Source organism: Ricinus communis, chromosome 5, assembly GCF_019578655.1.
Source record: "Ricinus communis isolate WT05 ecotype wild-type chromosome 5, ASM1957865v1, whole genome shotgun sequence".
NCBI lineage: Eukaryota > Viridiplantae > Streptophyta > Magnoliopsida > Malpighiales > Euphorbiaceae > Ricinus > Ricinus communis.
This window is the reverse complement of record NC_063260.1, coordinates 19886657-19914613: the sequence shown is the minus strand read 5'-3', so window position 1 is coordinate 19914613 and position 27957 is coordinate 19886657. Positions and strand designations below refer to the sequence as shown.

The 27957-nt window shown below is 30.5% G+C and overlaps 1 protein-coding gene across 4 annotated transcripts; it reads left to right on the top strand.

Annotated features, from left to right (window-relative positions):
- The first annotated feature begins 9069 nt into the window (after positions 1–9069).
- Positions 9070–23681, top strand: LOC8258197. 4 transcript variants are annotated; one of them, XR_007215908.1, is made up of 26 exons: positions 9070–9531; positions 10129–10241; positions 10331–10457; positions 10725–10823; positions 10894–10962; positions 11066–11200; positions 11274–11342; positions 12330–12382; positions 12502–12661; positions 13584–13748; positions 14104–14203; positions 14840–15073; positions 15185–15279; positions 15414–15456; positions 15600–15757; positions 16974–17084; positions 18267–18335; positions 18463–18606; positions 19256–19330; positions 19410–19586; positions 19698–19783; positions 20569–20623; positions 21070–21195; positions 21357–21433; positions 22804–22920; positions 23189–23681. XR_007215908.1 is itself a non-coding variant. In XM_048374181.1 (26 exons), the coding sequence occupies exons 1-26, from the start codon at positions 9418–9420 to the stop codon at positions 23252–23254; spliced, it is 2874 nt and encodes a 957-aa protein (XP_048230138.1). In that variant the 5' UTR covers positions 9071–9417; the 3' UTR covers positions 23255–23681. The 4 variants fall into 4 exon arrangements, 3 of the variants coding, with proteins under 3 accessions (XP_048230138.1, XP_048230140.1, XP_048230139.1); XM_048374181.1 differs by having other exon boundaries at positions 9071–9531; positions 21320–21433; XM_048374183.1 differs by lacking the exon at positions 9070–9531 and having other exon boundaries at positions 10339–10457; positions 21320–21433.
- Positions 23682–27957: the final 4276 nt, after the last annotated feature.

The window sequence follows — 27957 nt, the reverse complement described above, 5'->3', positions numbered from 1 at the left end:
TTATGTTGATACACCTTCTCAGAATGGTGTAGCTGAAAGGAAAAATAGGCACCTCCTTGAAACAGCTAGAGCTCTTCTATTTCATATGCAAGTTCCTAAATCATTATGGGCTGATGCAGTTTCAACCGTTTATTTCTTAATCAATCGTATGCCATCTTCTGTCCTTCATGGTAAGCCTCCTTATAGTATTTTGTTTCTTAATAAACCTTTATTTCCTATCGAACCATGAATCTTTGGGTGTACATATTTTGTCAGAGATGTCCGTCTACAAAATTAGATCCTAAGTCTCTTAAGTGTGTCTTTTTTGGTTATTCTCGTCTTCAGAAGGGATATCGTTGTTGTTGTCCTGATCTTAATCGATACTTGGTATCTACTGATGTTACTTTTTTCGAAAGCACTCGGTTTTTCTCTGTATCTCCTTCTTCAGAACAAGCTGAGGATGATGATTGGTTAATTTATATGACTACCAGCATAGTAGCTGCGGACTCCAATCCACCACAAATTCAGCGACCACCTATACACCATATCTATTTCAGAAGGCCGGTTTCCAGTGATTTCATGTCCTGTACCTATGGCTTCTTCATCATCAGATCCTTCTCCCGAGTTGGACCTTCCTATTGCCATTCGGAAAGGTAAGCGTTAGTGCACTTACCCCATTTCTTCCTTTGTATCTTATGATCTTTTGTCACCTTCTTCCTATTCTTTTATTGCCTCTATCGATTCCATCACTATTCCCAAAATAGTGCATGAAGCTTTATCTCACTCTGGTTGGCACCACGCGATGATAGAAGAGATGAATGCATAGATACAAATGGTACTTGGCAATTGGTTGATTTACCTACAGGCAAAAAGGCGATCAGATGTAAATGGGTATTTACTATCAAATTTAATATGGATAGGTCAGTGGCTCGCCTCAAAGCTCGCCTAGTAGCAAAAGGCTATGTTCAGACTTATGGAGTGGATTATTCTGATACTTTCTCTCCTGTTGCTAAAATGACATCTGTTCAGATTTTCATCTCTCTGGCTACTACACATGACTGGCCATTACATCAACTGGACAACAAAAATGCCTTTCTCTTCATAGTGATCTTAAGGAAGAAGTTTATATGGAGCAACCACTTAGATTTGTTGCTTAGGGGGAGTCTAGGAAGGTATGTCATCTTCATAAATCATTATATGGGTTGAAACAAAGCCCGCGAGCTTGGTTTGGAAAATTCAGTGAAGCTGTTGAGACATTTGGGATGAGAAAATGCAAATCTGATCACTCAGTTTTCTATAAACACTCGAAATCTGGCATCATTTTGTTAGTGGTATATGTGGATGATATTGTCATCATTAAGAGTGATTCTACATGCATTTTATCACTTAAGTCCTTCCTTCATTCCCAATTTTACACGAAGGATATGGGAAATCTGAAATATTTTTTGGGTGTTGAGGTAATGAGAAGGAAGAAATATATTTTTCTGTCCCAGCGAAAATATGTCCTTGATTTACTGCAAGAAACGGGAAAACTGGGGGCAAAACCGTGCAATGCACCAATGCATCCTAATATGAAATTCACAGAAGATGGTGAATTATTTGAGCATCCTGAGAGATAGAGATGGCTAGTTGGGAAGTTGAATTACCTTACAATAACTCGACCTGATATTGCTTATTCAGTTAGTGTTGTTAGTCAATTCATGGTAGCTTCAACAGTTCATCATTAGGCAGCCTTAGAACAAATATTGTGTTATCTAAAAAGAGCTCTAGGACGAGGAATTCTCTATCAAAATTATGGGCACACTCAAACCGAATGCTTCTCTGATGTAGATTGGGCAGGTTCTAAAATGGACAGAAGATCCACTACAGGTTATTGTATTTTTCTTGGAGGGAATCTAATCTCATGGAAAAGCAAGAAGCAAAATGTTGTATCCCGATCAAGCGCGGAGTCAGAATACAGAAATATGGCAAAAGCAACATGTGAAATTATATAGATATACCAACTTCTGATGGAAATTGGTATAAAAATGTCTTTGCCGACTAGACTTTGGTGTGATAATAAAGCTGCAGTTCACATTGCTGCTAATCCAGTGTTTCATGAGCGAACAAAACACATCGAGATTGATTGTCATTTTGTTCGTGAAAAACTACAACAGGGTCTAATCACTACTAGTTATGTGAAGACAGTAGAACTGATAGGGGATATATTTACGAAAGCTTTGAATAAAGTTAGAGTGGACTACTTTTGTAACAAGCTGGGCATGATTGATATCTATGCTCCAGCTTGAGGGGGAGTGTTGTAGAATAATCTAGAATATTATAGAATATGGAGTAATTAATAGAAGATAGAGTGTAATTAATTAGAGATAATTGTAGAGATTAGAATATTCTAAAATAAAAACTTCTCCAATTGTGTATATATATATATATATATATATATATATATATATACTTCCATGATCAATAAAAAAAATAACAATTTCAGATTTATTCTGTACTTTTACAAAAATATTATTTAAATACTTATGAGTGAAAAAGAGTTATTGTACCCTCATTAAATGTGAAAATAGCCGTTTCTGCAACTGTCATAAATGCAGCTTCACGGGCATGAACAATCTTTCACAGCCATGAATCACCAGCGTAAAAAGCAGTTTTTAAAAGCTGAAACCCGTCAGCCCGTGAATAGTTTTTCAGAGGTGTGAAAGTTGCTTTCACGGCTTAGAAACATTGGCTATAAACTCTTATCTGATTAATTAAAAATCTGGAGAGTTCTTCAACATTCACGAGCGTGAACATCCTCTTTATGGCTGGAAAAGTTTGTTCATGATTGGGAGTCCATGCTCACGGCTTTGGAACCTTTTTTTGTGAATCCTTCTGTAAATTCTTCAAGTTTTAGGGAGGGGACATTTTTCACGGGTGTGAATTATTATTCACGGTTGGAAATATCTCCTTCATGGGTTGGAAACTCTCCCCATGAATCCTTCTGTGATGTCTTTTATTTTTAAGGAGGAAATCATTTTTCACGAGCATGAATAATTCTTTATGGCCGTGAATTCTTATTTTCACAGCTGGAAAGCATCCCGTGAACGTTACTGTCCTTTTGCTGCTTGAGGTGAGAATTCTCCATGTCTGAGAAACTAGTGTTTCATGGCTGTGAATACAAGTTCAAGAGCGTGAATCCATCCTGTCTTGGACAAACCAAATTTTTTTTCTTTGCACATAAACACTTAGACATATGATTAGTCATTCTCAATTATTTATAACCATCAAAATAAGATTAATAACCTTCAAGATTCAATAATAACTTAATTTGATAATAAAATTAAATTTCAATTAAAATAAAATTTAAATTTTTCATCTGTAATAATAATAATAATAATAATAATAATATAAATAAATATATGTTTGAAATTAATTTACTAATATACTCTTTTAAAGTTAGTGAATAAATCAAATATGATCGAATATATTTTGTGAGAGAAATGAAGGAAGTAAAGAAATAACAACAGAATTTTTAATAAATAATTGATAAAATGTTTATATATATTATATTTTTATTTTAAAAAGTTATTTTAAAGAATAATATTTTGATATTATTTTTAAATATAAAATAAAGAGTATATATACAAGTTAAATTTCATTATGTATTTTATATTTAATAAATATAATATAAATTTTTGTATATTTAATTAATTAATATTTATAAATTTTTATTGATAAAATTAAGAATAAAATAAAATATAACTAATACATTAGATTTATATAAGATATTTTATTATTTATATGTTGTTATTTATTATAAAAAATATGCTTTTTAAAATAAAAAATACAATTAAAAATGCTCCAAATGCTAAATTCCAGATAAGTTAATTCCTGAAATTAGCTGTAGCATATGGAACCATGTTTGGCAGTAAATAAGAAAATGAAGACGTTGGCATTGCAACAAAAAATGGTCTTTTGCTTGTGAAGAGTATTCTCTTCTTCTTTTTTTTCCTTTTTCCGGAATATGAAAAGGCTCTTTTTAAATGGAAAATTTGCTTTATTCTGTGCCTACTCTCAACAAGGAATAGGTTGCTTTGACGCACTTGTGATCTTTCAGTAGGATTATTTAGGAAGGAATGTTAGTTGTCTCCGTTATGTAAAATGACATCTGTCTCTATTTTTGTTTTGTGTGTATAAATTGTTTTGTTCATTGAAGATTTTATTTACTTGTAAATAATATATTATATTTTATATATTAAATAATAAATATAATTTTTTCTAAATCAAATAAATATTATATCGAAAATAAAAATTTGTAATAAAACAATTTACAAAGAAAAGATATTAAAAATAAGATTAATTTATTTAATCTAGTTGAAAAAGAAGTATTTTGATCTTATTAATATGGAACAAACAAAAATTTGATTATAGTTTTTGATTTAGTTAAATAAATTATATGAATTTAATTATTTGAAATTCTAGATAAACCTTTATCTATAAATAAATTTTATAAAATTTTATCTTACAATTTATCTTAACTAGTAATTTATTCATGCACTACAAGATCGTTATTATCATTTTAACTATAAATAAAATTTAATAGATTTAAATATTTAATATTAATTTATAATATTTAAAAAATAGTAAATCAATTATTTTAAAATATTTTAATTTTTTAAAATTTTATTAGTATAATATAATTTTTTATAAAATATTTATTTATTAATTCTAATATTATATAATTAATACTATCAATATAATTGATATTACTATTTTTGATATTAAAATTATTATAATAATTGAAAAATAATTTATTAGTGTAAATAATATATAAAAATATTTATATTTTATAATCAAAATTATTATCTAATTAAAAGATTAATTCGTTAGTTAATCTAATATTAAAATATAATTAATATAATATTTTTTAGAATAATCATTATCTAATTAGTATACTAGTTATTATTTAATTAGAAAAGTAATTTATTATTAATATATTAGTTTTTAGAATTAGAATAAGTATTTAATTAAGAATGTAACTTATTAATTAATAAATTAATAGAAAAATAATAAAATTACACATGAACTTGAATCTCATGTATCAAAAGTAAATATACATGTCAAGACAACAATTTAATGTGTCAAAAATTAAATGCACATGTCAAAAAAATTTAAAACTTCAAAAATTAATATATATTGATCGTTTACCCGTGCGTTACCGTTATTCTTATTTTAATTATAAAATAAAATTTATAGATACAATTTAATAAATTTTTAATATTAAATATAATTTATAATATTTAAAAATAATAGAAAACTAAATATTTTTAAATATTTTTAAAATTTTAAAATTTTATTAATACAATAATGTTAAAGTCTATTTTTAAAAATATTTATTAATTTATTATATTTTATATAAATTAATACTATTAATACAATTAATATTACTATTTCTCAGAATTAAAAATTATTATACAATTAGAACTTTATGAGTGAAAATAATATTTAAAATATCATTTTCATAATTAGAATTATTATTAAATTAAAAATTAATTAATTAATTAATATAATATTAAAATATAATTAAAATATAATAATTTTTAGAATAATCACTATCTAATTAGAAAAATAATTTGTATATATAATTTTTGAGACCTAAAGTTTTTTAGCTCATAAATTTTTTTTTTTGACTTGTGTACAATTTTTGACACATAAGATTGAAACTTATGTTTAATTTTATAACTTTTTTATTAATTTATTAATTAATCAGTTATATTCATAATTAAACACTAACTCTAATTCTAACGAATAACATGTTTATTATATTTTACTATTATGTTAAGCAATAAATAGTTTTTAATAAGATAATTATACTAATTTTATTCTAAAAAATAGTAAATTAATTATATTAATTTTATTTTAATTTTTAATTAGATAGTAATTCTAATTCTAAAAATAATATTTTAAATAATATATTTAAAATTAAATTAGTTTTTAATTATATAATAAATTTTTAATCTTAAAATAGTAATATTAATTATAGTATTTAGTTATATAATACTAAAACTAATTAATAATTATTGTTAAAATAATTCTTATATTATTGTATTAATAAAATTTTAAAATTTTAAAAATAGTTAGTTTGCTATAAGAATCCTAAGAAAACTCGATTCCACGCTTTGGAAATGTTGAGTTAGTTTAAAAAATATTATAAATTAATATTAAATATTAATAAATTTTATTAAATTGAATCTATTAATTTAATTTTATAATCAAAATAATAATAATGGCTGTATAATGCACGACTAAATGATAGTTAAAATGTTACTTTTTAGAAATAGATTAGTATTTAATTCGAAATATAACTTATTAATTAATAAATTAATAGAAAAAACTATAAAATTAAATATAAATGTGAATTTTATATGTCAAAATAAGTATAAATGTTAAAATAAAAATTCTACGTGTCAAATATTAAACATACATATCAAAAAATACTAAATCTTAAATATTAATTTATATATTGTCAAAAAAATTTTAAGTCTTGAAAATTAATGTGTATATATAGATATATAGATTTGTAGATATTTTCTGCTGTTATTTGGTTGTCGCTCAAATAATATTATGTTACTTCTACTAATAATTGGATGCGGCCGAAGTTCAAAATTGCAACCTAACCTCAATAACAACTTTATATTAACTAAAATTAATAAATTTATTGACAGTTTTGTCAAAGTCTTTTATATAATTATATTTATTCAAAACTATATAAAATTGTCTCATTTGAATGTGTAAATGCTTTTGAATTAATTTCATTAAACATTATATTATTATGCTGACAGTCATCAACACAAGACCTCCCTTTGATAATGGGTTCTATGACATGCATATGCTTGCAAGTGATGGCATTATTATGAATGCAGAACAACTTGTCATTTAAATAAAATAAATCAATTGCACATCTGGCTTGGCTACTTATATCAAGTTATTGAAATTAAGAAGCAAGCAAGCAATAGTGACCACTTTATTTCAAGCAATCAAAATTCTGATTTTTATTTATTCTATTGCCTTTTGGAAGAACACCATCCTAAATATAATATTTTTGGCTTCTTTCTTAAGCTAGTTTTACAATTTTATCAAAACACTCACCATTAATACCCACTTTTTGTAGGAACTTTATTCTTTTTCCAAGAAAAATATAATAATAAAAATAGCTATTTAAATCTTTAATCTTATCTTATCTTTTACATTTATGCTTATAATATATATCGGTCAATTTTTATCAAAAGTAGTATAACTCATTTATTTTATGCAATTATTTGAAAGTAGGTAATTTACATAAAAATGAGAATTGACCCATATATGGAAAATAAAATTATCGCTGATATAAATAAATTTTTAGATAGACTTAATATATTACGTGATTTATAAATAAATTAAATTATATATTATAATGTGTGAAATTATTTGTTAGTTGTAATCCGAAAATGTTAAACTTTGATTAACCCTGTTTCGATGCTCACAAATAATTAAAGTTAATTAATTTTTTATTGAGTGTTTATGTGCAAAAAAATGAAGAATGATCTTTCTAAAATAAGGTAGATTTACATTTGTGAACTTTTATTTACGACCGTGAGACTTATTTTTCCAATCGTGAAGAAAAATTTTTAACCATGAAGAACTCAAAACAATAAAAAAGGAAAGAAACATTCATGGCTTTTTTCTCAGCCGTAAAAATAAGGATTCACGACCATGAACAAATTTTTCGAGCCGCAAAAGAAAGGATTCCCAATTGTAAAAAAAGACTTGCAGCCGTTAAAAGTGCTAACCCTTCAAATCTTCATAATTTATAGTAGTGTTGATGGCTAGAGTTTCCAGCCGTGAAAACCAGAGTTCTGAGCATGAACCAATGTTCCCAGTTGTAAAAGAAGGTCTTTCCAGTCGTTAACTTTTATCACGTTCATGACGAGTTTCAGATTTACAAATCTACTTTTCATTCTGATGCTTCACAGCCATGAAAGAATATTTCCCAATCATGAAGCTGCATTTAAGAAGATTGTTGAAACAACTATTTTTGCATTTAATGAGGATAAAACGTCTCTATTTCACCTTGAATTATTTAAACTTCATTTCTAAGAGTTATAAATCAAGTAAGAACATTTATTTTAAATCTCCAATTGTATTAACTCTCAATAATCTCAAAACCTTCATCGTTTTTATCTTGTATTAAAATTTCAATATTAGGTCTAAATCTTCGAATAGTAGAGTGATTAATTCTTGTATTCAAAGCTCAAAAGGATTAGATTGTGTGTTTAGGTAATAAATTAATAATTTTTATGACTAAGATTAAAAATCTTAAATTGAGTTAGAGTGTGAACCTTTAAAAAAACACTTGGATTTGTTTTTAAACTTGAAAAAGAATTCAAATAGAGTTAAATTGTAATTCTATTTAATAGTGAAAATTTCAAGAGAATTATTGAAGAGTGGATGTAGGTAAATATTGAACGAACCATTATAAAATTCTTGTGTTGTGAGATTATTTGCTTTGTTTTTTTATTTTAACTAATTCACTTTCTTTTAGTTGCCACTAAAATTATCGTAGATAAACTGAATTATATAAAAATATATGACATTATTTGTTAATTATTTTGTTATATTAATTGATGTTCAATCAGGAGTGATTAATGGTAACCAACCAATGCAAATATAATATTTAATAAAAATACCACATATTATTATATAATTTTTTTTTATCTATAGACAATAAATTTTTTATAATATATAATTTATAATATATGCTTATTTTTAAAAATTTAATTTTAACCAAATATATATATATATATATATATATATATATATATATATATCTGTCGAAAAGATACATTAATAATTTTATTTTTAGTTAATTTTTAAATTTATATTTATTTAAAATAAATTAATTTATTTTCTATAAAAGTAATTTTTAAAAATAAAAATAAAAATTGAGGTTGAAAAACAATTTCAAAACACCCTTCATTTATTTTGATGTAGTTTCCTTTTTTTTTTTTTTTTTTCCTTTTAGAAGAATATATATTTTTGCTTAAGTCGCAAAATTACAACTGAACAATAAATTTTGAAAAACACAAAACATGTTTTTTCTTTTCTCGAGAAAAAGAAAAGGAGAACACGACTGGGTAACCGTAAAGCACAACCGTAGTATTAGCGGTTATAGGGAGTGGCGGAGTGGAAAATAAAAGAATAAGAAGAAGAGGAAGAAGAGGAGTAAGGGAGAGGAGAAAAAAGTCCCAAGCAAAGTGCTGGAAAAGAACGAAAGAAAAATAAAAGGAACCGATCCTTTATTTCTCTCTCGGTCTGAAACTAAGAATCAGAAACCAAGAAACAGTAATTTATTAAGTGCAAAAACAAAAGGCTGTATTAACTTTGATTAAATATTAATTCTGAAGAGTTGTTTGAGAAATGGAGGACGAGGTGGTACAGCGGGTATTACAAGAAGGTGGACGCGATTATTTTCAACAAACTCCTTCTACTTCCTCTTCTTCTTCCATCCTTCAATCTCTCCCTCTCCATGTGGTAGTAGTTTACTTTCTTTCCTTTCTTTAAAGAAAACTATGATTATTTAGTTGTACAAACGTTTTAGTTGGAATTATTCATTCAACTGTTATTTGCAAATTTAATATTAACTTGTTGAAATGGTTGGTTGTCTCGAAGTCCTTATTTAACTCTTGTTTTTTGAATTGAGCTCTTGTATTGCTAGCAATTGTTTAAAGTTTGTCAAATTAGAACAACAGTGCTTACTTACTGATATAAGAAATAGGTTTTGTATGCAATAGATCATGACAATTGAACTCTTGCATAATCATGTCAATTGAATTCTAGTGAAATCATTTTACTTGTGGCATGCTTGCATTTCTTTTAAAAGAATTGGATTTCAAAACACCATAATTCACAAAATAGAATAGAATTGAATGAAATTGAATTCTAGTGTTGTTAAACTTCCCGTAAACTGTGGTATTTCAAAATGGGTTTTAATTAGTGTGAGATTTTGTGTGTATGAGCTGATGCCCTCTTACCTTGAAATTGTTATGAAATTATACTATGAAATTTGTCATAGTCTTGTTATGGGGAAGCAGCCTAATTAATCAAATTATTTGTGTTGAGATCATGCAGTCTTTTGATCATGGTTATTACTTGCTGGTAAAATCTATTCAAGAGCTCAGAGAGAAAAAAGAGGGTTTTGTTACTGTGGGAATTGGTGGTCCTAGTGGTTCGGGCAAAACAAGGTAACTTATGCAGTATAACATTGTGTTATTGACTTCGGAATTTCTGTGAAGCTTTTAATTTGAGTTGTTTATTTGATGATCTTTAAAAGCTTAGCAGAGAAGGTTGCATCTGTAATTGGTTGCACTGTTATATCAATGGAGAATTATCGCGTTGGAGTTGATGATGGGAATGATTTGGATTCAATTGATTTTGATGGATTAGTCCAAAATCTTGAGGTTTGTTTCATTTCCTAGCATTGGCTTTTAAATATTTTATAACTTGCATGTGATTACAACATTAGGTAAAGAATATATTGTTACTTTCCAAGAGTCCAGTGTGTATGGACCTGATGTTCTAATTAATGTATAGCTGGTTCCTGGTGTAGATACCTGATTTTGACTGACCTCAATGCTCTGCAGTTAACTTCTTACAGCAACTTTTACTGCTTTGAAAAAGTAGTTCTTGTGTTTACATACTTAAGTGGGCTTTTACGTTGAAAATAGGATTTACTAAAAGGTAATGATACTTCAATACCAGTGTTTGATTACCAACAAAAGAAGCGTGTCGGTTCACAAGCAATACAGAGTGCTTCATCTGGAGTGGTAAGTCAGTGTGATTAACATTTGACTAGTTAATGCGTCCATGGAATTCATGTCTCTACTTTGTCCTTAGGTAATAGTTGATGGTACCTATGCTTTGCATGCAAGATTGCGCTCTTTGCTAGATATTCGGGTGGCTGTGGTAACTTTTCTAATGCTCATTAATCATGGTTTTTGAAGTTACTAGTTAATTTCTTTTTACGACTATGAATATGATGATATTTTAAATATGTCCGATGAATCAGGTTGGCGGAGTCCATTTTAATCTTCTTTCTAAAGTTCGATATGACATAGGGGATACTTGTTCATTGGATTATCTTATCGACAGCATTTTTCCATTGTTTAGGAAACACATTGAGCCTGACCTTCATCATGCACAGGTTGGTCTTGCAGTGTCCTTGTGTTTTTTGAAATTTTAACTGTTAGTTCATGATACCCTGGGTTTATCTGCAGATTAGGATTAACAACAGCTTTGTCTCTTCATTCAGAGAAGCAATTTACAAGCTGAAGTGCAGGAGTGAGGTCTGTACTTATTCTGTATTCCATTATTAGTATATACCTCAATGATCCTGTCCTTCTTGTTTATACTGCCAATTTTGGCTAGATGAGTGGAATACCTGTTCTATGAATTTGTTGAAAAGTTAGCATACCGTCTCATAATGCCCAAGACATATATTTATAGTGATGCAACCTAATTTCTTCTCAAACAAAGATCTGGCTATGGTTGAGGAAAGCCCAGGAAATCTCTTGTTTTCTTTCTCTGTCCCCCGCAGGCCCCACCTTACCTAATGAAATTTAGAAATAGGAGGTACTACCCAGTCAATAAATGTTCATTTAGTAGAGGTCAGCAGAAGCAATTGTATTTCAAGTCATACTGCTATTATAACACAATATATATTTTCTGAAGTTACATTGTCTGATAAAAGTCAATACAAACAGCTGGCTGAGTAAATAGAAAACTTCTTCCAAAAGTCTAACTTCAAATTGAAGCTTGTTTTACTTGTGGAAGTTTGAGCTACTGGTCTTTAAAGCACGTTCACTTTTGTTTCAGCTGCTGCTATTATGCCATGTCTATAACATGGTGCTGCTGCTAGACTTGCTAGTGTACCAGGGATTTGTGATTATGATAGAACACCTAAATAGGGATTTTCTGATGTTTGTCATGTAATAGAATAGGCTGTTTTTTCCAACTAATAGAAGATAGAATGCACATCTTTTTTGTTCTTTCTTTCGTTTTAAATTTACTCTGTAACGAAATGGCATAATCTGTCTCATAGCATGCATTTACAGGCCTTCTTCAAAGCATTGCAAGGTGCATGCCTTGTTTTAGTGCCTTTGTTGATTTCTAAAGTTTTTTCCAGCGAAATATCTGGAATCAGCTTGTCTTCAATTTATTGTTGCTGCATTTAGCCTTAAGCAGTGCATCCATTTCTGTTATATTTTTTGTTCACTATTGGTCATAATTCATGAATTGAATCCTTTGATTAATGTGTTAAACTACTGTGACAGTTCCCAGATCTGTCTGCTTATGCCTTTCAAGGAGCAACACCACAAAAAGACAAGTAAGTTATTCTTCCAATTTCTAGGCCTTTTAACCATAGTATTGGTACAAGAAATTAAATTTCTTCTTTAAACTTGGAGTAAGATATAAATTGAGCTTCATTCTTTATCTTGGTTTCAGTTTTATTGAGATGTACCTTAGGGCTCCTTCAGCAAGTGAAGTAGCACGAATCAGTGATTGGATTAAGGTGCGGCAATCTGGTATTAGATATTATCTGTCACTTGGGGACCAGAGGATTGTTGACAAAAATTTCATTATCAGGCCAAAAGCTGAGTTTGAGGTAAGATTTCCTTGATTCATTTTAGCATAAATGTAGTTGGAGTTTGTTATCAACATTGGACTTGATTGTGACTTCTTCTGTTTCAAATGTAATTGCATACCTAAATAGGGAAATAGGCTTGAAATCGTACTTTCCAGATAGACATAAGCATTTATGGATATTTTGAATGTAATGTTTTATAGTTTCTCTCTACAGCCCTGAATGTATCAATACACTTCTACAATTTTCCACAGAATTGTCATTTTCAAAATATTGCACAACTCTTCGTTTTCTCTTAGGAAGATAAGAGTAATGGTTCAATACATTATGCAATGGAGAATGGTTTCTTACAAGACTATTATTAACTGTCTTCAGAGTTTAGAGTTGCCCATGGGACTCTTGATTAATTAGATCTGCATGTTTTGTAGCCTGATATTGTGACATGTATAGTTATGTGACATAATCACGCTTAACAAATCTATATGTTATAGTACTTCAAACATTATAATCTGTCACCCAACAAGTACAAGCTTGAGTTAGAAATGATAGTAGGAACAATGTTTAAAGGCTCAAGGACATTTACTCTCCATAGAAACTTCAGCATGGGCTCTGCTCCATGTAGACAATATCCTATGGGTGCAAGAATAATGGATTCGAGGTGCAGGCTATTTTCCTTATTCTTAGATGCTGTTACCTTTATTATTATTATTAGAACTGGCAGTGGACAGTTGTTTCCTGTTGCATTTCATAGTAATATTCCAGATCTGTTGATTTCTCTGTTGAATGCGGTTTTCCTTCATCTGGTATGACATGTATTTCTGTAGGACAGCATTATCTTGTGATTAAAAATGTATGTTTAGAATTTCTGAGAAATTAGATTGTCTTAGATATTTTTAACCTAGATTGTTTTAATTAATCGTTCTGTCTTTTACTGTTGAGACAGGTCGGACGAATGACGCTTGGTGGTTTGTTGGATTTAGGGTACACTGTTGTAGTTAGTTATAAACGAGAATCTACTTCTGTTAGTAATGGCAATCTCTCACTATCAATGGAGACTATTGATACTCTTGGTGAGACATTTACGGTGCTGAGGGGCATGGATAGAAAAGTATGGATCTATCTCTACTGCTATGATGAAATCTGGATAGCTTTAAAATTAATTTTTTTGTTTCTCGGTAACTTTGCCCATTGTTTTAGCAAGATACTGGAATATGACTGCAATGTGATATTAAATATAATTCTTAAGAAAATGGTTTCTTAAATAAAGTTCTAAACATTTATTCTTCAACTCCATTTCCACTATATGCTTCATCATTATATTTGTATTTTCTAGAAGTTAGGTTGAGCAGTTTCCAAGCTTGAACTTTTTGTTTCAGATTACTAGATTTTTGGTTTAAAGCATTTTTGAAGAAGAATTGTCAATCAAGCTTACAATTTGTCTTGTTTGTTTTGTTACCTTAAAGACTGTTGGAGCAGAAGCGTTGAGGATGAGTATGATTGGACAATGGATCACCAAATCATATCTGGAAATGATTCTTGAGAAAATGAGTAATGAGAAAAAAGGTTGGGATCTGGCATCATTTTTATTACGTATTATAAAAGATCATAATTGTTAAATATTGTGCTCTGCATTTATGATATGAACCTTGGGAGATGGACAACCGAAAAGCTAGCTATTGAGGTGGAACCCAAATGTATAAACTGCATGCTTAAGTCCTATACCTCCAGTGTGGGATTCAAGTTCATACTTTGCAATTAGAACAATGACAATCCCTGTACCCACATGCTTAGCATAGCGGCAGTTGCATGTTTTAACTTGAGCAAGGTCTGAAGTTTCAACACTCCTTTCCTCATTTGTAAACTCAAAGGGAAAAAACAATAGCAATCCACCAAGCTCTGCAGTCACAACATCCATGTGTGCTAGCTGACCTTTGGTGAACATTGCAATTCCAGCCTCACTACCTGCATTTTGTGAATGCAAGTGGGAGGCATATCGAATGGCTTTTATACCACCTGATATGAACCTTGCAAGAACCACAACCCCAAAACTAGATATTGATATGGGAGAACCCAAACCCATATAAAATCCAAACCATAGTCCCATTACCTCCAATGGGAGATGAAAGTCCAATACTAGGTCTTAACAACTTAGCTTTAGTTTGATTGTTGCTCTCTCCAACTAGTTAATTCTACTTGCAGATTTACCACGTCTGAGTACACCACCACCGTTATCTAATACTTCCACAACTAATAATCAAGAAAGACTGATTTCTGCTCCGAAGCCTATTCGTACTACTACAAATCTTATTACTGGGCTTGAGGATTTATCTCAGCCATGGACTCGGTCCCCAACTAAATCTCAAATGGAACCTGTTGTAGCATCTTGGAGTTTAATATCATTTGATCAACCGCATACGGGAAGCTCATCTGTAGGTAAGTCTCTTAAACTTAGATGATTTATGAATTTTCCTTGTATTAATCAACTGTATTTTGGAGATGCTATCATTAGATTTTCTTGCTTAGACTTCTCTCATGCAACCACAGATCCTTCCTGTTTCAGGGATAATGTGAAGCTTGTTCCAATGCCTGATTCAGTTAACTTGGATAGAGGATTACTGCTTGCTGTTCAAGCTATTCAAGTAAGCATTAAAATAAGCTTTTAAACACGGCCTGCAATAGATTAGTTTAACTTTTAAATGTAAGACTGAGATGCTGACTTTGTACATGTCCAGGTGTTAAAATTAAAGATGTTTCATGTCTTTAACTGTTTCAGGTTTTATTGGAGCATAAAGGTCCTCCAGTCATAGTTGGAATTGGTAAAACCATTAAAAGAAAAGTTCTAACTCTCTTTTCTCTCTCTCATGCCATCTTCCTGTCAAATTCATGTTTTATCAGTCACATACACTTTGTGTATTACCAAAATAAGACACTTAAAGTTTACAATGTCCTCTTCTTGCAGGAGGTCCAAGTGGATCTGGAAAAACTAGCCTGGCACATAAAATGGCCAATATTGTTGGTTGTGAAGTAGTTTCCCTCGAAAGCTACTTTATATCTGAACAAGTTAAGGATTTTAAGCATGACGATTTTCGCTCTCTTGATCTGTCCCTGCTTGCGAAGGTAAGATGGCAGTGACTGTATAAATTTTTTGAGATTTTTTGCGCAAATATTTAGTAGTAAGTAGTAACCTTGCTTGTAACTGGCTGTCAGAGATAGCTAACTTGGGTAAAATGAAATATTCTAGACCGCAAAAGTGAAAATTATTAAATATTTATTTAGCTGGCTAAGTTGTCTCTTATAATTTTATTTTTCTCTAAAATTGCATTCATCTGTACCATTCAAACATGATACTAGAATTCTTTAAACTCTTTGATTAAGTTTGGACTCTTCTGATGCTTATTCTTGATCTCGGTTATTCAACCTTTTTCTGCCCTATCCAATTGTGTTTGTAGTTTAGCATTTATTACAATTTTTTTATTGGTTTCAAGGGCAGGTCTGGCAGCTCATGCTACAGTTCTTCTTTTTCTCAATGAATGGCTTCTGTTAAGAAAAAGTTGTAGATGGTTTAGATAGGAATATATTTTCTTAGTACCTATTTTGGTATTAAGTTAGGAAGAAAAATACTCTTCAGCAGCTTCCTGGTTTCTTGGGTGGTTTTTATTTGCAAGACTATACATTACTTGCTGTTGTGTTGTCTAAGCCTTTGGATGGTACCTTGGAATATATAGGTGCTTGCTTGTTTAGGTATCCCTGTTCCTTTTCCTCCATTTCAAGGAAAAGGGCCGGGAAAGATAGTAGTTTGAGCTCATTGCTATTAGCTCGGCTCTCTATGTCTCTCTCTCTCTCTCTGTGCGTTGGAAGTATTTAACAAAAAATTTCCATTAATGAAAGATGTAAATCCATTGAAAAATAAAAAATACGTATGTCGGATGAACTATAGAGATTGCTAGGGATTGAATTCTTATCCTCCTGCACTACGAGGTAAGCATTTATCCTCTTTGATCAACTATAGTTTTCTCTTCTTTCATGAATATCTTGCCTGCACTGTAGTTTGAGGCTTTTTTTTTTCTTTTCCCTAAATCTTTTCACTACTGTACTGGTGATTTGTTACCCTAAAATATATCTATTGGTGAGGAAGACAAATCATTCTGGAAGTTTGAAGATTTCCCCTGCAATATCATCAATTTGATAATTCTTCTTGCATATCCAGATGATTATGCTACTCTCATATAAGGCTTGACAATATTTATGATATGGGTGTTTTTGTGCCGATAAGAACTTCAAGATAAGTTGATATTTCTATGGTAGCATTCTTATTTTTGCCATTGGTTTACAGAATATTGACGACATCAAGCATGGTAGAAGAACTAAAGCGCCCATATTTGACTTGGAGACTGGGGCTCGTAGCGGTTTCAAGGAACTTGGAGTTTCTGAAGACTGTGGTGTGGTACTTTATTGTACTTAATTTTATATTATTCTTGGAACATCCTCTTTTAGATTTAGTAGGCACAGATGCTTCAAGGGAGACACGCTCTGTTCGTATAGTTTATGCAACTTAGAATGGCCGGCATGTTTTGGACATTATTATTGAGTGTGGCTTCTATTAGGGATCTTGTTTTGTGCTTAGGGACCTCATACCAGAGTAAGGTCCAGTTTCTGATGAGTTACTTTCTGAAAAGATCTCCGTAAAGGCAAACACATGGTTTGTTTTAATAAAGCATCTTTTTCTGTAATTAAGCAAAATAAGTTATTGTGAAAGGAAGCCTATTTATAACATTCTACCTAATTTACCATGTGAAAAGGACTTGGCTTCTGCAAAGATATCAAAATATTTACTCGAGTACAATTCAAGGTGTTTCTGGAACTCTTGATAATGTAAAAAGTGAAAAGAGACAGTTTGTTCACATTATTCTTTTCTTGCTTATAATCATAGTTTTCTGCTAAGATGAGAAGATATAGAGGAGCCAGATGGAAATAGCATGTAGAGGCGGAAGAAAGGGAATGGCCCAAAAGCTATTTTAATTAATTTCGAAATTTTCTCTCATGTTTCTAGTGCTATTTCACGCTGATGAGTCCTATTTAAGAATACTTGTGCAAATAAAATCTTTTTAGAAACATCATGGCTAGGCAAGGCTTAAAATGTTTCAGAAAGTTTTTGAAATTTCACAGGAATTAAGTTTATATTTTCTATCATTAGCAAGTAATGATGTTTCAGAAGTTTGAAACTGGAATACTAACTATTTATTCCAAGTGCTGTGTCGTCTAGAAGCTAGTCCCACATTGTTTTGAAATTGACTGATCTTCTTGCTTGTGTAGTTAGTGTCGCATTCTCCTCACCCTCTTTTGAGATTAGTTTAGTAGTTAGCACATGGTGGGCAGAAGGATAAAGATTGTAAAGAACTGTTACACATCCCATTGATGGAATGATGTACTCACTACTTTGATGTCATAAACAGTGCAATTTACTCAAAATAGGACAGAATCAGATGCTTTGTTTTTCTTTCTTAATTGACATCTGATATGGCTACAAGTGAAGTCCTTTGTTAACACTTTTGATTTTATTTCGAATTATGCAGGTTAGCTTTGGTTGAATAATTATATGAGTAATGCAATTTGTTTGTTTGAGCAGATTGTTTTTGAAGGGGTTTATGCTCTGCACCCAGAAATTCGAAAATCACTTGACTTTTGGATTGCTGTTGTAAGATGACTGTAATTTTAACTTTTGAGGCTTTACTTTCTAGTATGTGTGTGTACGTACTTCAGTGCATGGAAAATTCAGTTGTTGATGAGAAAGAGTAGCTTAACTTTGTATTTTTCAAAATCAGGTTGGAGGTGTTCATTCGCATCTGATTGCTCGGGTTCAAAGGGATAAAAGTAGAGTGGGGTGTTTCATGTCCCAAAATGAGATCATGATGACAGTGTTTCCAATGTTCCAGCAGCATATTGAGCCCCATCTTGTTCATGCTGATGTTAGTTCACTAAAAAGCTTTAATCCTTTTGTTGTTTTCTTTTGATAGTATTTATGGTTAACAAGGTTTTATGTTGTTCACATCAATTTTTAAAATTATCCGTATACATTACTAACTTCAAGCTTTCTACTTAAAGCTATCTCTTGAAATGTATTTTGCACTCTGTATTGACATTCCATAGAATTCATTAAGATCTCCTTAGTGAGAAAAAAATCCAAGTGTTTTAAATATTGTTCATGTCATTATCAACACTTTGACCGTCAATCTACAGACACTCATTATCTGCAGATGTAAATTCTTCTTGTATCAAAATTATCTTTCGGAAACTTTTGTACTCTGTAGCATTGGATAGAAATGATGGCTACCTCCTTAATGAGAAAATAAATGGCCTCTTTGAATATAAGATGGATAGTAAATGATCTCAATCAGGTTAAGTTTAAAATTATCATTGTGAATGAGGCCATACTCAAAAGGTTATGCCCAAAAATAATGGATTAAATAGATCAGGATGTGTTGTTATGGGAATGTCCTATTGTTCTCCATTCATATGCATTGGAAAATTTTCCAGTAATAAGAGTAATTCCAAATGTGGTGCACTCCTGGATGCTGTTTCTGAACTTTTATTATTAATGTTTGAACACAATTGCAGCTCAAAATTCGGAATGACTTTGACCCTGTGCTTTCCCCAGAGAGTTCATTATTTGTTTTAAAGAGTAACAAGCAAGTAAGACACTACTGGCTTCAGCTAAACAAAGTCTTGTAGTGTGGCTTTCATCTGACACACATTTGTATGATTCATGAAGGTGTCTGATCAAGATATTTTAAAAATCCTTGATCCTGCAAAGTTCTGTAGTTCCGTTCAGAATTTTATTGATATATACTTGAAGCTCCCTGGAATTCCTGCAAATGAGCAATTGGCAGAGAGTGACTGTATACGTGTCAGAATTTGTGAGGGTAGATTTGCTTTGCTTATACGGGAGGTTTGTACTAGATTTATTGCAGTTCATGTGAGATATTTTTTTCTATCTATTATATGCTTTCTTTGATATTGTATTAAATGTTTGACTTTGATCTTCTAATACTTATGCTAGCCTATAAGGGAAGGCAATTTTATCATTCAACCTAAGGTGGATTTCGATATTAGCATCAGTACTGTTGCTGGTCTTCTTAATCTGGGGTAAGCTGTTAGACTGTTAATATAGAGTGTAATGCAATGCATACTAGTTTTGCTTTTGTTGTTGGGAAAACTTTTGTCCTTGGATTACGAAACAAAATACTAAATATGTATTTATTTTGACTTGTTTTCTGCGCTCAGGGAGGGGGAACGATTCTGATTACAGATAGAGCCAGCATGCTTTTTTAACCCCATTGTTATTCTCTTTCTCTAATCTGTGAATTTCCCTCTTAATCCTACGATGAGAGGCTCAAATGTTACACCAAAATGATTAATATAACATGTCTCTAATTAGAGTTCTATCTATTGTTAAGATAATAGTTTTGGAGGGGCAGGGGTTAGATTTGTTATTAAAAAAAAAAAAAAAACATGGAGGGTGAGCAAATTCTCTATTATTTGTCCTTGTGAATCATTTAAGACTGATGTGATTCACACTTCTCCATCATGTCCATGTCAACATTCGATATCCACCCCTCTGTTTCTCGCATACCATCCGAGTGAAACCCTTTATCTTCTGATATGGATTTGGAAATCAATATTTGTGTCTTCAGGTATTCAAATACATTGAAATTTTGAAGTGTATGAAATGAAAAAATAAGTACACATTTTTTTTTATAATAAGCAACGTCACTGTTTTGAAAACTTCAAGGATGTTAAGTCTTATCATGTTGCTGTGTCACATTTAATTTTCTACTTATATATTCTTTTTATGCTTTCAAGCTGATGTATCCATGTGTACTTGTTTAGGCCATTGAAGTGAATTCTTTTTAATTGTTTTATGATGTCAGGTATCAGGCTGTAGCCTACATCGAAGCTTCCGCATTTATTTACCAAGATGGGAAGGTCATACACTTTGATGTGTTTATTTTGTTTTTTTTGTTCTAGTTGAGTATGTGCACTTCTGGTTGTAGTTATTCTCTTGTGTTTTTATAAAAGAGTTTTTTGACATCACATATTTTCTTCATGTGGTTGAGTTTTGCTTGTGGCTCTTATGCTGTTATTTTTATAATTATGATTAATTAATTGGGCCAATAATTGTTTTGGCTCATGTTTTGTGTTATTGGGATGTAGAAAGTCTCTGATTATTGGAGAGATTCATGGTTGTTCCACTTTGTGAACCTATTTATTATGCTTGATACTAATGTTTTGTTATTGAACGGCAGCATTTTGCTTGGTTCTTTCCCTCACGTGTACCTTTTTTATCATCTTTTTGTTGTGCAACCTGGTTTTGTTTGACATATAGCTTATCATAGGCCTAAATTATTATTTTCTGAAATTGTGACTTTTAGATTCTCATTGAGGTTGACCATATACAAGATGCTTCTAGTCCTTACTTACAGATAAAAGGGGTTAGTAAAGAAGCTGTGGCAGCTGCTGGTTCAATGCTTAAACTGGATGGTTCATATACAACAAAGGTTTTGGCTTTAGTTCTATTTTGTATTATAGTCTGCATGTAGTGCTGGCAGTACCTTTGACAACGGAATAGTTTGTATGGCCATCATTAACTGTATAGGATTTTTTTTTTATAAATTCTACCAGAGTTATCTGCAAATCATTTTGGAGAGATTACCTGCAGCTGAAAGAAGATCCAGTGGGATTCACACTCAACAAAGTGCAAGGTTGCAGGAACTTGTTGAATTTATACAATCTCAGGTATTATACTATGGTTAGATGGATCATACATCTGCTTTTGAGTATTTATTTTTGGATAAACAACAATGGAGTTAAGATGGATTATTTAGAACCATATATGCTGTATTAAGTAGCAAAGCAATGAGAGAGTTGGGAATTGGGATCTCTTTTCACCTAATAAGCATGCTCAGTTAGAGGACTGGCACCTCATCAGCCTCCATATATCATCATTTCCTGTAAATAGCTTTAGACTTATTTCATTAGCCTGTCGTAAACATGCAAGTGCATTAAGAGCCCAAGTTCCTGAACGTGATATATGAGAGCTCTGTCAGCACTAAAAGCATACTGAAGGAGATTAGTCTGCTGTTGGTGTAATTATTGAATTCAGTCGAGAGAATAACATATGCTCAAAGTAAACTGCCCACAAATTCTTGAAATTTAAGCCTTTAGATGCAGTCGTGTCTAACAGCTAATATTAACTAAATCATAAGGATGTGATATTCCAATAGTATGGGGAAAGAGAGCGCTGAAAGAAAGTGTGCCCTATCCACATTCTAGTTTGTTTCTATTGATTATTGGTTTAATCAAATTACTTTTCTAACAAAATGTACAGCCAAAGGAGTGCAAAAATAATGAAGAAAAGCTATTAAAATGTGAAGCAATTATTACTTTGTGATCATATTTTATGCCTTCACAAAAAAAAAAAAAAAAAAAAAAAAAGAGCTTTGTTTTTCACTTTGTATGCAATCTATCAAGGTTACTGTTTACTCCTTCCATTCTAAAATAAGTATCACTTTAGAGAATTTTTTATATTCCAAATTAAGTGTTGCATTAAGAAACCAAGGAAGCTTTACTTATTTTTTTTTTTTTCCAAATCTTACTGTTACTTGTTAAATGAGTGAAAGTATTACTAGATTAGGAGAGAGAGAAATATAATGGAGTAAGAGAAAATATTTGGATGAATCCGTTTCCACAACATAAAGTGCTAAGACTACGACTTTTTCATTACAAATACATGAAGAAAAAGTCTGAGCCCTATAAATTTATATTGTAGAAATACTTTATAATGATTTTGAATATTTTAAAGGGATTTCTAGTCATACAACTTAGTTTTTATTATAATCGAGGCTATTTAATAGGTACCTTAACTGCTATGCGGTTACCTTAAAAGGACACTTATTTTGGGATAAGGAGGGATTATCAAAAGTAGACTTCTGAACACAAAGTTATTCTGAAATGTCCTTACTTTTTAAGATCTAAATGTTACAGGAAGCATTCTTGCTAGCTGATCTTTGCATATTTTCAAGTTTCAATGGAGCATTTCTTGATCTGTAGTGATATAATGACTATTTTTAAGAAAGATAAATTTGGAACTGTGACTATATTGACAGGGCAACAGCTCAGCTTCAGAATCCTCCCAAACTAGGGAGGCTGCTCCTGTAGATGGCATAATTGAAGATATGCAGTCTAGAATCAAGAGGTTGGAGAGATGGCAGACCATCAACACGGTAGTTATTTCTAATAATATGATCTTTTTGCTTCGCATTGGAATTGATTTGAATTCACAGCTTCCATATGGAACTTCAGGTTCATTCTGACTATTATTACAGAACTTTTTTCTTTCATCGGGCTGAATAGAATCTGGGGCCTGTGACCAAATTTCCAATTTAGCCGAAAGCCTAATTTTGTGTCGACTGAAATTTTAATGGTCTGTTTCTTTCTTCGCTTTACTCGCCCTATAATTTATGATAAGCCTCGGATGCTGTTATGTGGCAGGTGTTGTGGACTTTTCTAATGTCTGCGCTCGTTGGTTATTCGCTTTACCAAAGGAGGCGCCAGTGAACGGTTTGTGGAATCAAGATGGAGCAAGGGAAGGTCCATTGCGCTGTCCCGAGATAGGCATTAACCCGCGAAGGGTAATCATTGGCGATTCTGATTTTAACAGAAATTTCTAACAAGGGTTGCATGTTTCTCCCAGGCGATCGATTTTCTTTTTAAGAGCTATACAACTTATACCCGAACAAGGCAGTAACACTGACTCATCATCTTTACACCTTTTTTTTCCTCTTTTGGGATTCCTGTGACAGAAAAATTGGAATTATTAATTTCGGTGCTCCCTTTTGTAAATACTTCCACTGGGAGGATGGGAGGAGGTTAGGATAGCTGACAGTACGAAGTAACATAAATTTTCTTTCTTCATCTGATTGTAATTGGCCTGATTTCTTCTTCTTTTTTATACCCTAATATTAATTGTCACGATTTTGCTTAACTAATCTTCATATTCAGAGGAAGTACTCCATTTTTCTTCAGACTAAGATATGAACCAACTATGGAACTGCCCCTATGTTGTGACGGTCGATCAAATAAATTTAGTGAGATTTGATTTGGGATTATTAATAAAAGCTTATTCATTTTGATTTGGTTTGGTTCAGTAACAGACTGAAAAACTTGCCTTGCATTCTATTCCATCTAATTGATTGTAATCGATTTTTAGGGGCAATCCGGGAATGAGCGGCAAGATTGATAATTTTAAACTGTATCCTGTTTTCTTCTAGTTCTTAAAATTATCTGCAGGGTTCTTTTTGTAAATGACACATTTTGACTTTGTATAATGTGGAGAAAAATTACAATTTTGGTGCTTTTGTTTTTTTTTTTTTTTATTTCAGTATCTGTTTTTTTCTTTTTTGTTTTTTCCAATCAACCGGCTAAAACTGTTTAATGTTTTTACATGTTAAAAGTATTTATATGATTTATTTTAATTAGTAAATGGACTCAAATAAATTTTATTAAATAATCTCATATTTTCTTTTTTTCTTCTTTTGTCTAATCCATTTTCAGCATTAATATTTTAATTTTTTTTATTAAGAAACTAAAAATAATAATAAATTCTTTTTCTCAATTATAATTTCGTATTATTTTATTTTCTTGCATCCAATTCAAAAAGAGAGAATTTTCACCTTAAAATAATAAAAGGAGAGAGGGGCTATTAATTGCTTTAAAAAATAATATTTAGAAAATAATTAGTAATTTAAAAAAATAAATAAATAATAATAATAATAAAAACTTTAATCCAACATCTCTAATTTATTTTTTACTGTTAAGAATTTAATAAAAGAAGAAAGAAGAAAAAAAGATAATAAGAAATTAAAGAAAATAATATTCATTTCGTATGTAAACTGAATTAAATTATTACTTTAACGTGTAAAATCTATTAGAAATATTATAATATATATATTAGTAAATTTAAATACTTAATTGAATATAAAAATAGTTCAAAGACTAAAATAGAAAAATAAAGAAATTAAAATACTAAATTTATAATTATTTCCAAATCTGTTTAGCAATATCACAATCCCTCGCAACATAATCGAGAAGCTGTTATCATAAGTAAGATGCCGCCGGGTCTCTCCCTGCGTCGGTTAGAAGCTTTTGCTCAAATAAGATTAACAACCACATAAACAAACGCATACACTAAGGACCATGCCATTTCCAGAATCTTATTCCACACATTGTTCTGGTCATTACTTTTAAAATTACATATAAAGTTTAAGGATAACAATATTGTCCAAATGAAGAAAGCATCCAATAATACAGAGCCCTCCCTTCAATGGAGAGCTCATTTCTGTCTAGCGCTTAACAGAAGTAACTGTTTTTTAAACCACACTCCTGATCTCGATTCCTGAAGCACCCCTCAACAGAGATACGGCATTGATTCCAACAATCAAAACGCATAATTTCCCTCCTCCCCCTCAAAAGCAAGAAAATCTATCAAATTTCTGCAATAGCATCATAAGCGTAGCAAACGCTGGCTATGATAATAGAAATCATCAATGGTAAATAGTATAAAGATTGTGATAAAACTTTAGAGAACCACACGTCAAAAGCTAGCCAATAAGGTAGGACAGCCAAGTTTATATAAACATGTCACTAAAATCTCATACTTGCAATGTCACATTAAAAGTCTGATACCTTATCTATTAAGATCATAATAATATCATTAAGAATTACTCCCTCCATCCAAAAAAAGAGTTCAAAATAGTCTATTTCCTCCATCCCCTAAAGATAATAATAAAACATTATTATTTACATCGTCCCTCTTCCACAAAAATAGGTAATCCTGGAGCTCAAGGACTCCTCATCATAAACATAGTAATAGAAGATTCAAGAAAGAAGAAAATCTTAGGTCTTGGACGAGAAAGAAAATCCTGTTCAACATGTATAGCAGCATCAATGGACTCAATAAAAAGATTAATAGATTGAAGACTGAGGTAAAAGAATACAGGAATGGCCGCAAATAACAAGAGTTCCTTGGGATGAGTAAAAGAAGTGCTATGAGTATGGACAGTTAAGAGGTTTTGGATAAATTCAAGTGTCGAGCAGTCAAGAAAGGGATTAATATCTCTCGCTTGTTCATCTCATCATGTTCTTGATGCCAAAGTCTGAAGAAGCAATGAAGAAATTTATAAACTACTCAAATATTTATTTGCATGGGTAATTGAAGGTGAAAAGGAGGTGCCCATGATCTCAGCGTATGCAGAGTCGCTAAAATCAGAAATGGCAAGAATCCTTGCTCTTGGATTTTCTTGTGTTTTTTTTTTGTTTTTTGATAAAAAAGGCATTTATTTTTTTGTTTCAGTTTTATGGTCAACCTTCTAAGTAGTTGATACATGCTTTGTGATGCATATAGGACTGAGCACGGATCGGTCCAATTTGGTTATTTATAAATCACCAGTACCATACTAAATTTCGGTTATTTTAAAATTGAAGATACCAGTACCGTACCAAACATAAAAGGATCCAATACTGTATTGTACCAATTTTACGGTTCAATACAGTTCGGTTCGGTGCTATTTTCGGTTCTAAAAAATTTTAAAAATATAACTTTAATCTCATCTTTAATCAAATGCATTTAGAGAAAATATGATTACCAACCTAAAAAAAAGTAGCATGAAAATCTAAATTAAAATTGCAATCACATTCTTAAATAACCTGTTTCACAATTCAGTCACTTGCAAATACAATAATTCATTCAATATTCAAATACAAACCATTAAAATATATATTACTGCAACCATAAAAATATTTTACAGATGGCAATCATTAAAATAAATAAATTTACAAACTTTATGTAGCACTAAAATACATGTCCAAAATTAGCAAAGGAATGTTATTACCTCCCCTCAAAATTAGCACTCCACATTTAATCTTGGCATAAAGGACTTACCAATCTCAAGATCTTGAATAATTTCTACAATAAAAGTAAAAAATTATGTCAATAAGACTTAACAGCATCAACAATAAACAAACATATGTAAGAAGTAAAGAAATTTTACCTGACTCTATGCTTTCAATATCCTCTATTGATTCTTCTAGTTGGATAGGTTTATTTGAACTTTTAAGCCAATCTTGACAACAAATGAGGACCTCCGCTGTTGTAGGAAGTAAAAAACTTCTATATTGTTAAAAAATGTTTTGACAATTTTTTCTCAAGTTTTGTTTGATCTTTTTAAAAAAAAAAATTAAATTTATAAATATTTAATATATTTTTATATTTTAATATTAATTTATAATATTTTAAAAGTTAATAAATTAATTATTTCTAAATATTTATTTTTAAGTTTTATTAGTATAATAATATAAAAATTATTTTTAAAATATTTATTTCTTAATTTTAATATTTATATAAATTAATACTTTTAGTATAATTAATATTATTATTTTAGTAATTTTTAATTAATTTGTCAAAATTTCTAGATAATAAATAAATTTTAAATCTAGTATTATAGTATGTACACTAGATTACTAGTATCAATATACTATATGACATATTAATATATATAACTTATATTTTTTAGAGTATAAAGTATATTATAATATTATAGTTATTTTTAATATGTATTATTTTTTATATTTCGATAACAATTGTTTGAATTATATAAATGATAAATATAAAATAATTTTTTATAGAGTATATGTATTATTTTTTTAATATATGTATTTTTTATATAATATAAATAATTATTTATAAATATTTGTAAGAAATTCGGTTCTACGATTTGGTCCAGATCAGTACAAGACGGATCGGTTCTGGTACGGTTACGGTACGGTTTTTACTAAAAAACCAGTACCATACCGTAATAGTAAAAAAATTCGGATCTGTTCAATTCAGTTATAAAAATTTTCAGTTTTTTCGGTTCTGGTACTTTTCGGTATGGTTATTCAGTTCGGGTGGGAATCACCGAGATCCATGCTCAGCATAAAGAAGATGATATAATGCAAATTGGGGAACAAATAGGCACTGCTGCTGCCTGCTGGTTTTATAGGAACTATTCGATGATCTCTGAGTCTCAATTAATATAGTATTTTGATTCTTTTCATTTAACCACTATATACTGCGCAAGCAATTGCAATCATTGGGTAAATGATTACAAGAAAAATTTCACTAATCACTCTCCGTTCTCAAAACCTGACTTTCATGGTGAATTAAGAAGAATCCAGAGAATAAACAAAGGATGAAACTATACGACAGAGGAATGAAAGAAATA